At 44.1% G+C, this 12,723-nt stretch overlaps 1 protein-coding gene across 15 annotated transcripts in view; it reads left to right on the top strand.

Moving 5' to 3' along the window:
* Positions 1-12,723, top strand: part of LOC105672654 (zinc finger protein 541) — a 403,799-nt gene that overhangs the window by 328,524 nt on the left and 62,552 nt on the right. For all 15 annotated transcript variants that reach the window (XM_067354494.1, XM_067354493.1, XM_012367730.2 and 12 more), the window contains one exon: positions 3,297-3,596. In XM_067354494.1, coding sequence (XP_067210595.1) covers positions 3,297-3,596 — 300 coding nt within the window. The remainder of the gene's footprint in view (positions 1-3,296; positions 3,597-12,723) is intronic.

Below are 12,723 nucleotides of genomic sequence, written 5' to 3'. Positions count from 1 at the left end.
AATAAGCGCAAATTTGTTTAACGTTGTTAACCCTTTGGCTATTAAGTATTTCAAAATATCTGGGAAAAATGTCTGTTTTGCAAGTACAATTGATATTTCTATTGATTTATTTGTAAAAAATATAATATTTAAATTGACCAAAATGGAATGTTTGCAAGGATTGAATTATCTCTCGCAAACGTATACGGGCAGCCAGAGTATCGATGTTTATTGATCCCGTATACGTAGGTATACGGGTTAACAACGAAAGGATTAATAAATGTAATATTTGGTACTCCCGCGCGAATATCGTAATTATCATAATTTAAGATGAGTGTGGATAATTGAAATTGAAAAACATAGCTCGCACCGAGGAGCAACATACGTCATAACATAAAACGCAACGGTACATTACGGACCGATATATGCATCGTAACGCGCGATGGCTAATATATCGACGAAAATAAATATTTATGACTAAAATACGTATATTTTAATAAACGCCCACGCGTCAATTAACGCAACGCCCCGGTGTAATGAGTGTATGTTTCTGTAATTACGCGAGTAATGCGTATTGTTGATACGGGACGAACGTTTTGCGCGAGATACGGGTAGGGCCGGCAAATTGAGGAATCGCGAAGCAAGAGCCGTGCTGGAAAACACGATACGTGTATTAATATCCTCCCCGAACTCATGAATAAAGCGGAAACGTTGCCGCATATTATATCAATGGCCGATATTGTTTGCGCGGATATTTACAAACCCATCGCTCTCGGCCATCGTGTGTTTGCGGATTGCGTGCGTTCCGTATTTGCGAGATTCTAATCAAATAACCCGTTAATTACTGACGGAAAATTATTACGTGCGCACAAAGATACGGGATAATATCTCTCGAAAATCCAGTGAGCGTAATTCTTCCTTCGTCACGAATGGGGAGAAACGCGAGCGCGACGCGGTGTATGCGCGCCACTCGTCGACGAGACGCGGACCGTCCGCTGATTACGACGATGACAAATGGCAGCGCGGGAATTACGAAATGAAGGTTTAATAAGGTATGTGAGCCGGATCGGGGCCGCCGCTGGCCACCGTCACCACGTTCCCTGCAGTAATTAACAAATCCAATTTTAATCGACGGTTCAATTCGCGCTGCGTCCGCTCCGCCGGCCGGAAACGCGCGCCGCTCCGTACATGCAATCGTCATATCAGCGCGTAAAACTGATTAGCGGTTCCCCTCGCGACGCAATTATCCCGCGCCGCGCCGAACGGCTCGTTCTCATTTTGTCGCGCGTAGCAAATGAAATAAGCGCGCAAACAAAATAAATTCCTTTGTCCGCAATCCACGCTTTCAGTCGGAAACGCTCGGCTGATGATAATTGCAGTCGACTATCGGTTAGGATATTTGTGAATTACACGCTTCTAATTTCCAATTTATTAGTTACACGTTTTACATTGAGCGGTCGTGTGTGTACGCGAACTACACAACACATATAAAAATGATGTCTAGAATATTCTACAAATTATGATATATTTCTTATTCGATTAATTAGAAATGTATGCATAACAGAGACATCCCACTTTTTGTTATATCTTGCAAAAAAAATCATGCAATATACTTTATTAAAATACTTTGTTAGCTAACAGATATCAATTCGTTATGACACTCGCATTATGATCACGCGTGGAAAATATTATAGCGTCGCGAAAATATTATCCAACTTGTCTCGCCGAAGAGGGCCTGTTGTAAAAAGCCTATTAAAAATTCCGAGCGTCTTTTTGTTAACCGTGTCTCGCATTTCCACGTAAGCGGAAAAAATTGGATGCCGTGATACTGCGATTCCGCGCGTCGTCACCGAAAATCGCAGATCGAATTGGAACATCGTAACGCCCGCATTCGGAATTCTCGTGCGCGCACACATCGCCAGTGTCCTGTGTACAGTTTCGCAAAGGGCTCAATCGAAAAATCGGCAGTAACGCTCGAAGCGACACGGGTGAAGCGCACCACGCGTTCGCACGATTGCCGGATTGTAAAACAAAGCTCGGCGTTCAGCACACGCTGGTGTAAGCATGCAGGTGCAGCAAGCGGTTGATCGCGGATATATCCGCGTTTTTTTCCATACTCTCGCTCTCGCGTATACGATCGTGTATGCATCCGCGTTAAGTCCGCGTTGCACAATGCACGTAAAATCTCACCCATCTGTAATACGCGAAAATGATTTAGTAATAACCGGTTTTTATTTTCTGCTTGGTAAATTCAAAAAATAAAGTATTAAAGCTGTACTTTCGAACACGTTGCATAATAAATATGAATTTATCATATTTATTTAACAGCAGAATGGGCGAAGTAAATCCCCCCCCCCTTCCTCACTCTTTTTCGTCATTTAAGCTCGTATTTATTTATTATTTATTTGTTGTAAAGTATTAAATTCTCGAAATATTTGAGGTAAGGCTGTTTCAACCAACGTGCAATTGCAATGCGGTTTCCACCCTCGCAGCGTGATACGGCCTTTGTACACACGATATACACGGTGACCGCTTTAACAGGGCACAAAGACGGATTAGCCCACGCGGCACTCTAGGCGTCACGTACACGTGTGCGTAATTATAGTCGCTGGTTGACGGATACACATCGACGCGCGATATATTTACGGTTTATTGCTGCGCGTTTAACGGACGGAATTATAGTCGGTGCGCTCGTTCTAATGGATGTCGAAATTGCGCGGCGTCGCGGTGCCGCCGCTCGTAATTTCACATCGGTCCGGTAAATTATTAAATTCGATCGGTTTAACTATTGTCAGGCACGCGGGCCCGGCTCGGACACTAAGGCTACGTTATGCTCTATTAAGGCATGATCGATTATGGTTTGCGGCCGCGGCGACAACCGATCACGACCGGGCCGAACTAGATCCGCCGACTGTGGTTATATCCGATCGAATGTACAATCACGCCTCCGGCACATAAATGGTACAGTGATCAACATTCGTCACTTAATGATGACGGCGAATAAGCAAAATTTGCACTAATTAGATATCAGAAAATTAAACGTAAAGATTTTATGTTTGATAAAAGATTCAAGTGAAAAGGTCGGAGAAAGATCTAAGTTTTGTCGATAAAATTCCAGCAGTACGATACTAGATTTGGAAAAATAATATATCCGAGTGATATCTGAAAAATTTGGATTATTTATCTTAAATTATATCTCCGCGTAACATAATATGCAATTTGCATGTCCGTTAATAAATAATATCGAAATTGTAACCAAAAGAAATTTATTTATCTTGTATAAAATATTTATCTCGTATCTGCTATTTGTTTTGCAGAGCGCCACATCTCCTGGTGCCAGCAACGAAGGCCTCACAAAGCAGCAGCTGGAGCTCATCCAGCAGATCATGCAGCAAACGCAACAGCAACAGCAGCAAACGAATGCGCAACAGCAACAGCAGCAACAGCAACGAACCACTACTCCCTCAACAGCGGTAGCCGCACAAATACAAAAGACACAAAAACCGTCCATCAAGTCCACCGCGTCGCCCGGCAACATTTCCAACAATTCTGGAAATGGCAACGCGACCAACAACGCAAGATCGAGTCCGAAGCCAAAGGTCTGGAGTCACTCACAGGTGAGTGCAGCTTCCGTTTTTTTTTTCGATGCATTCTTTTGAGTACCAATATTAAAAGTTTTATTAATATTACTAGTATAATATGTCTTTCTAACGAAGTTTGAATTTTTAATAAATCTTTGCTTACGTTGATTAACGCGTCGAAATGTAAATGAGATTTATACTGTATTTGACAAAGAAATCCTTGTCAAAATACATTAATGTTTTCCTACTTTTGTAAATTTGTGAAATTTCTTTGAATTTACATCGTTTCAATGGAAACAAGGGTGACAAAATTACGCATCAAACTTTAATAAAATGTAAGAGCAGGCGCCGCCACTTTGAATGTCTCGATCGAGATACGCATCGATGAATATTACGATGCATCTGAAGGATGCTGCACATAGCTCATCCTATATGACTTTATTACGTGCCGTACAACGAGATCCCGAGATAACGCGTCGAAAGCAATAAGCCCGAGTACCTCCAGACTGCTGCTCTCTGTTGAAAGGGCCCTTCTTCCGCATTAGGCGGCGGAAGTATTAACGGGCGCGCCCAAGATCCCGTGTACACGGCTCGTTGGAACTCGCCGCGGTAATCTTTTGTGCGGCGAATACACCGCAAATCGCATTACGTATTGCGGCCGGGGCCGGGATACCATCCCGGTACTCGTATAATCCCGCGCCCGTCGACTCGAGGACTCGTCGAATATTATACGGAAACGCGAAACAGCGAGATACCGCGCGCGCGTGACCCTTTGTATGGGATTTTGTTCATTTTCTAGTTGAAGCACGAAGCACAGCCGGATAGAAGATGAGATAGGCAGGCGCTATATCCTTCTGAAAGCCTGCATGTATGTAGATGTTCTAAATTAAATGAGATTGGAATAATTTTTACATAAGCATTGTAAAAGGAGAATAATTTCAAACGTCTAAATAAAAAAAAAAATATTACAATAATTCTTTTATCGATTTTCCTAAAATTATATTAAAATAATTGTTGTATCGATGTTTTGCTAAAAGTGATAACATGTGAAGTAAAAATTCTTACAAATATTTTCTCAAGAATTTTTCTGTCGAATGAAGAGTCGATCATCTTGCACTTTCACGGCGTAAATCTCGCGCGGTATTAAAATAGCGGTCGAGCCGGTTCTCTGCGAACGAGTCCTCGAAAAACCGTCCAGGACGAAACATCCGCGAACACGTAGCACGCTTTAACGTTGGATTATGTGCTGCTCGCTTGATAAAATCGCGCAAATCGTTAATTGGTCTCGCTCGTTTCCTTTTATATCCCTTCCGTCCGTCTTCGGCGATGAAAAGGTACGACGGCGCAGTGAAAGCAGCCTTTGAACGAATCCTTTCACGGTTCGTGGCGCATCGAACGCTGTGCGATTTTCTTCTGTCGTCCTTCTTGCCGTCCTTCTTGTCGTCCCGTGGAAAAAGGCGCGTGATTAGCGTGGAGAATCGTAGCCGGAAGTCCAGTCGAATGTCTCGCTTTCGACGAGTCGTGAAGATTCGTGTCTCTCGTTCAAAGTGAATACGCGATAAAATAATTTTGCTGAAAGTTATTTGTTAAATTATTATCGATAGCGTTGCCGAAAATAGGGGAAAAAGGTATATTTTTCGGGATAATCTCTTCCTTTCGCCATTATCGAGTGTCTATATGCGAGGAAAGCAGTTGTGTAGCTTGTCATCAAGTGTTGATGCAGGGAATATTAATTGGCGAGTCTCCGTATGCGTCGAGTGTTGCCACAAGGAACTCGTCTGTTCGACGTACAAACATATCAACCGTATGTCCAGCGCGTCAGCTGCATCGACCCGGTAATAGTGACTGAACGCTCCCAGCCTGTCTATAAACCGTTTACCGTCGTTACTGAATCATGCATAAAATACGATCGTTCGTACCTATACTTCGTCGACAGTTTTAAACATGATTTCCCCGCGCCGCGTGAAACTCGACATTTATATTTCACATACGATGAGTTAATATGTAAAATATATAGCTTTAAAAGTTCTTTGTATTTTTTAAATCTTTTTCAATTCAAAAATCCATTGAATCTTTTAAACTGAATACAAATCAAATAGCGAAACAATAAACGAAAAGGAGGGAAATTGTATTCACGATTAATTTCATTTTATTGTGTTTTTTTTTTTTTTTTGCAATAAAACTTCTAAAAAAATATACAGAGAGGTTTGAAATAATCTAATACGTTAAATTACTGCAACCATAGGTCTTATTTAAAGTAGCTTCAAATTGCGGCCTGACCACAACATCAATTAATTATCAATATGATACTGACAATTAAGATTACTCCATTAATGACTAAATTACTTCATTAACAACTGGAGGCTCGCAAATCCTAATGATTAATAACTATGTGGTCACCAATAACTGTGCGGTTTGCTGCACAGCTTAACGGTCGGCTCTCTATAATTACGTTTATCGGTCGCCCGTGCAATAACGCTCGCGCGCATCGATCGCCACGTACGACGCAAGAAAACGTACGCGCAGTCCATCATCGAAGATTCCCGCTCGCTCGTATTTCAGCGCGTTTTTCCGCGACGGGACCCAGCCGCCAGCCTCCACCCCTCCTGCCACCGCCGGTGTGGCATTCTCCGCCACCTAACTTCATTACGTTAATGGCATAATAACCATTGCGGGCGGCCCGAAGAGCTTATGCGCCGGAACGTCGATGTCCCTAAACACAGCAAGAAGCGAGCGCGCGCAGTAAAATCGATCCGATCTCCATTAATATGTATGAGGTCTTCGCCAATGGACGCGGAAGAGGCTGAAGGGGGACGACTAGAGCGGAAAGGGGGATAGAAGTGATGGGGTGGGAGAGATACGTACTCTTCTTGCCTTCTCCCCTTCCGGCGTGCACTTCGAAGCCGAACTGCGGGCGATCGCGAAACGTTCTCGGAAACCGTCGTAATTGCTTAGGAACTCCGGGACGAACGGATTCTTCGGGATCTGCGTCGCGATGAAGAGGGGGGGGGGGGGGAATCCTACATGTAGAGCGAACTCGGCGCAAACTCGATTTAATTGCGATCCTTTACGCTGTTACATTACGCTTGCGAGCGTTAGCATTGTTCGATCGCACAATGAAAACGCGTACGTATCGAATTGCCGCTCGCAAATGTACGTAAATCCGCTTTAGTTCTTATTTATTAAAAGAGTGCGTTCGCTGCTTAGTTATATGCCCTCTGTGTTCTTTCCATAATGTGTATCGGTCGAAAATGAGAATCTGAGTCCGAAACGTTCCTAAATGAAAAGTATCGAAGTAAAGAACATGTCGCCAATACTTAAGAAGTGGAACGTGCTTTTTAATATGCATTTCAACACCTCGCTTGTAAACTCTTGAGTTTGATTTTGAACGAGTCTTTATCTTCTTTTAGCTTATTGAAAATACATAATGCAGCGCATAGTTATTCATACATTATTTTGAACATTTGTAAGGAAACAACGTAAGACGAAACCTCATCGATAATGCAAGGGAATGCATTAAAGACGAACTCGTAAAATACACCGTTAAATTATATTTAGCCTCCTTGTGTCACTTTGATATCGTAAACACGTCCGGACCATTATTCGCCAGCTTTATAACACGGCATGAGAATATTCACCGTATTTTCATGTATATTTATGATCCGTTTCTTTCTCTCTCTCTCTCTCTCTTTCTAAGCAGTACGGCTACCAATATATACAGGGAAGATTTGCGCGCTACATTATCGTCACATCGAGAACAACGAAATTTTGTTATTACGTAATTTCACTCCCGTCTTATTCGACGCGAAACGTCTTTTTTATTACGCGCGTGTTCACCAGAAGGCCGCACACGTAGTAAACGTAGTTACAACTTGCACGGCGTATCACATTTCTGCTTTTTCTTCCGCCGTTTATTACTTTTGCCAACAGGTATTCACCGTCACACCGGCTGGATTTGCATTACGAATATCGATGACGGGTTGCCGGTGTTTGTGACGATGTGATGTGATACGACATTGTTCACGCCGGTCACATTTCGCGAGTGCGCGTATAATACACTAATTCGCGCTGCGCTCTCATCCGACGTGAAATATACTGCCGCGATTACGATAATGCAAGTACGTGCTATAATCCGATTACATTTAGTCTTCTTATGCCGTTTCGATCTCTCACAAACACACCCGCTGCTTGCGACGCTAAATTCATTTGCGCGTCGCACGACGGTGCGCATGCAATCGGGATGAACGCGTGCGGAGAGCAGCGTGTCGTAAAATTCCGAGCGAACGGTGTATCACAAGCGCACGATTATCTTGGATTCATATATTTTAACACGGAGCACGCGTCTCGCGTAAACGTGTATACCTGAGTGGATTCCGGTTGAATATCGCGGACGCAAGTCGAGTGTTTCTTAGTCATCTGCCGGAGTCTCAGTCGCGAATAGTGCAATCTCGTGTACAACCGCTTTGGCATAGTGCACGCTCGAGGGGGCTTGTCACATCGTGTCGCGTTACAGGTTTGCGTCGACACTGCAACTACATCAGGACTCCTTTCGCGTGTGTCTACTTTTGTACGTTACGTTTCGAAGATGAGACACGGCAAATCAGTGCAAGAAATAGTAATTTATGGAAATTAAATTAGAGTTGGTACGATAACAGGGAATTTTATTACTATTTAAATAATAATTTTAATTTGTCAAAAGGAAATTTTATTCTTACAAATTAATATTGCTTGCATTAATTGCATTAATTTGCAATTTGCATTAAATTGCATCTCATTTTTAAAACGTAATGTGAAAAATGAAAACATGATGTAGGACATTTTTAGCATCAATTAATTTAATTTAATTTTCGAGTTTTATCTATTTTTTTATATTTAACTTTTTATTGTTGTTGCCGTTAAACAACTGACAAGGATCGAAAGGATGGACGATAGCGAATCAAGAGCCGTGCTAACTGCGTGTTTTTGGGAACTTTATGTGTTTTTCAAGCCGCGTGGCATTAAATGCGACGTATTCTTCGAATGCGACATATCCCGGCGATATCAAACCGACGGTACGACCTCATAACTGTATAACTGCTAGGTTACAACCCTGGTCTCGAGCTGCACCCTCTTCCGGCAGCTACTTGTTACTTGCGTAAATATTCCCGTAACGCGTACATATTCTCGAGACTCCGGTTCATTACGTTTATGAGGTGACACGCATATTAAATGCAAGCATATTAAACACGACATGCATTCATATTAGTTTAGTGTGAGATGTCAAATGTGCATGACGCTTATTCTCCGACTGTACGAAAACAAAGTATGTTTATATATAACCTGCGACCAAATTTCCGCAAACGTATCTTCCCTTTCTACGTGAAGTTTTCCTCGAGAAAAGGCAAGGAATTTTTGTGCTCTTCGCTTCGGCAGTTCCACAAGGAACAAAGATAGTCACGATCGATGAGTGACATTAATATGTATGAACCTCTGCCGATGCTTTGGGGCGCAGATTTCGGGATCGGGACAGTCTGCTCCCTCGTGAAAGTTTTCTGCTAAATAAATCACCGGCGATAACGATAAATAAGACCTTCGATGTGGATTAGCCGGCGATGTGTCGCGCCGTGCGTGCGTCTGCCAGGACGACTCGTAATAAGTTTGACGGTTCGATGCGGGCGCGCGTCCCGGTCGTAAAAGAAAGTTCGTTCGTAACGAGAGTCTCAAAATTAATACGATCCGATATATTCCGCGGTGCTTGCAGGTATAACGATAATCGAGAAAGTGTAACGGCTGGCAGTAATCTGCACCGAACGCGGAAACTTTGCAAAACATTTGCGTTTTATATGTAGCTGCGAAATAGACGAGCTCTATTAATATTAAATTTTAATGCTATTATACTCGGCGGGAAAATTCGATATGGGCGTACATCGAACGGCAATGTATACGTCTTTAATACTAAAGAAAATACAGAAGTAGGTAGTTGTGCTAACAAGAGCAGCGATAACGGTAGTGTTACGTTTCGGCGTCGCCGGTGTAAGTAATTTAACAGGTAACTCTGGAAGGATGTAATCTGTATCTTCGCGAAATTGCGGTCGGCGCAAGTCTAAAAGTTGAGCTCCTCAATTATGAAAGATCGTTGGTACACCGCTCGTTGTTCCTCGGCTGGCCTTGATATAGTCAGGCTTGGCATTATACTTAAAGGAAAAGTTGAGGATGTTCCGTTAACCCTTAAATGAAATTTTTACACAGCCGCTTGGAGCTGCCTTTCGAGGAACAAAGAGCTATTTTAATATCCCCAGATGCATATTTAATTTGTGTTTAATTTTTCACGCGATTTCAACTACAAAACATGCAAAAAGCAATTTGATATTAATTACAGGAACATAAATAATGTAATTATTAAAAATATTTATCGGTGATAAAGCGAAAGAGTGGAGCATTATTGACGATATCGAAATAATAAGACAATAAGAAAAATGTCGCCAAATCAATGATCCAGATCGAATTGAGTTGAATTGGAAAAAGTCGCCGTGTTACATTACTCGGCAGAGTGCGTCCCTTGCAACGAGAAATACGTCGTGAATTTTTTTCCGCGGACGTAAATTTACATGGACCATTTACAACGTGTCGAGTCGCTCGAATTGAATTAGAATTTCAAAGCGGACCGTGGAAAGTGAATGAAATTTGTCAACCGCGAAGGTGCAGAATCGCCGTCGTTGTCGGCGCTGCGCGTAACTGTGTAACAACTCATTTCTCCGTTGTGAGAGAAGAACGCCGCATTCGGCCGAGAACAAAACGCGCACGCATTTTACGTGGCCGCGCAAATAAGAATTACGGTCGGTCGTTGTCGCCGTGGAGAAGCCGGGGCGCGCGCGTACGAATAAAGCCGGGTCGCGGGAGGAATTCGGGATCCCAGCCCGACGACTCCCCCTCTCCTCGTTGCTGTCGCAGTCGTTTGCGCTATCGTAAGTTTATGTCGTCGGTTGCAGGCTACTGCCGCTTCTGCCTGCTCCTCCCTCGATGGCAGCGGCAGCAGCAGTGGCAGCGACGGCTGAGCAACGACGGCAACGGCACAACTCACCCCTATATACGACACGATAGTTTCATCGCGAAACTGCCGCCGTTCGCATCTGTCGCCTTTCCCATTACCGTGCGAGCATACACCGGCCCATTTCCCGCCGCTAAACTCAAGTGCGCTCTCAATTCCCCGCCCACCCCTCTCCGACATTTCTCTTTTACCACCCGACGACGGGGTGGCCCTTTTCTTCGCGCGCGCCAGCGAGCGAGCGAGCGAGCGCGCGATACAACCGCGGCTTATCGTCGTGATTAAACGAAACGAATTACGCCGAGCTTTAATCGGCCGTTACGAAGAGGCGTGCGGCAGTTCGACGCTAAGCTCGTATCTGACAATGTCGTTGTTGATTAGATGTGAGCTCTCGAAGGAGTTCATTCGGAGGGGTGGTTTGATGGCGAACGCCGGGAGAAACGAGAAGCGCGCGTGTTCCAATTCGGTCGCAGCACAGTTGTTGAAACTTGAGAAAAGTATACTGATGGAACTTGGAATAATACGAAAGAGATTGGAGGAATGACATTAGATCGGAGATTATTCGTTGATGTTAAAAATGTGATACATATCTTTTAATAAACGAAACACAAAATGAATCTTTATTCCAATTTAAATGATTTTATCGAGGATATTTTCTCTTCAATTTCAAATATGATATAATATATTTAAAATATGTGTTTTAACATTTAGTTTATATTTCTTTTATTCAGCTACTTATCGAGAGAAGATAAGAACAACTAAAATACAGTTTTAGGATAACAAGTAAAAGATAAAATGAATCTTGATTTGAATGGTTTAATTAAGAATGATATTCTCCGTTGGAATTGTCATATTTTAAATACGGTGTAATATATTTGTAACGTGTGTTTAACGTTTGATTTATATTAATCTTATTGGAGCTGTTGTCGGAAGAAGACATTCGGTCGGAACAACTAAATTTGCGGATGGCTCGCAATATTGCCACGTTCGTGTACGCGATGTAGGTCATGCATCCGAAACTCAACTTGAAACGTCGCGGGGCATGCACGAGAATATCTGCAAATGGTATTAGACGTTATATTCGAGCGAAGAATTCACGAGAAATATTTATCCAGCAAGAGTCCGCCGGTGGCGGCGGTACCCGCGTAGAGATAGTTGGTACCCTCGTCAAATATTACGCGCAGCCACCCGTAAACGCACGAGCGCGCACACCATCCCGTCGTTTCCATTAATAAACGCAGGAGAGTCGCATAGAGATAAATTTTAGCGCGGCGTAACACAAAACCGAGCAGCGCCGCGCGCGCGCGCGCGCGCGCGGCCTTTGATGCGCCGAAACACAGAGAGAGAGAAAGAGAGCCGGCTACCGGACGTTTTCATAAAATATGACTCCTTTAATAAATCCCGCGCGCTGCTGCGACGGGGCGCAAGACAACATCCGAGACAAGGTGCGCCGGTTCGTTCTCCCTCAAGAGAGACGCAGAGTAAAGGAGGAGGAAGAGAAATAAACAGATAGAGAAAGCGACGTTCTCTCCTCACGGCGGAAGTAAAAATTCAATGCCCTGTTTAAATAACCCATCATCAACGGCGTCTTCCGTCCGGTCGCTTCGCAGGGGTCGGCATATGCCCCCCCGTAAGAGCAGAGCGGGAAAACGGGGGGACAGGGGGGGAGATGAGAAGCAGGTCCCGAAAATCCTCAGGGGTGCGATCGCCGCGGACGGACTCGGCCGCGCTTTCCACAACGTATCTTCCCACCGTTGAACCCGCTCGACCGGTATCACGTCCACCCCGTTACACGAAAGAATTCCGGCGGCCCTTTTCCGCTCCTAAAGAGACCCCCAGCGAATCGAGGAGGGGACCCCCAGCGCATCACCGCCGATCCCCCGGCGACTGTCACGTGCACCAATGACGATCGAGCGGACCGAAAAATTTCGCTTTTCGGGCCAATCGCACGGCGATCGCCGTTCTTTCTCGCGTGTCTTCTTCGTACGTTGGAAGATCCTTCTTGACGGCCTTGAAAAATCACAGGCACGCGCGGCCTCCTTCCCGTGTTCCAAATTTTATTGTCGGTTTTATATGCGCAAACTTGTCGATCGGGACGAGCAGCTGCCGGTTGGCCACGTTTCGCGCCTTTTTCGCGCG

The sequence above is a fragment of the Linepithema humile genome, chromosome 4 (assembly GCF_040581485.1).
Source record: "Linepithema humile isolate Giens D197 chromosome 4, Lhum_UNIL_v1.0, whole genome shotgun sequence".
In the NCBI taxonomy this organism is placed as follows: Eukaryota; Metazoa; Arthropoda; class Insecta; order Hymenoptera; family Formicidae; genus Linepithema; species Linepithema humile.
The sequence above is the reverse complement of the archived record's forward strand: the minus strand, read 5'-3'. Positions and strand labels throughout refer to the sequence as shown.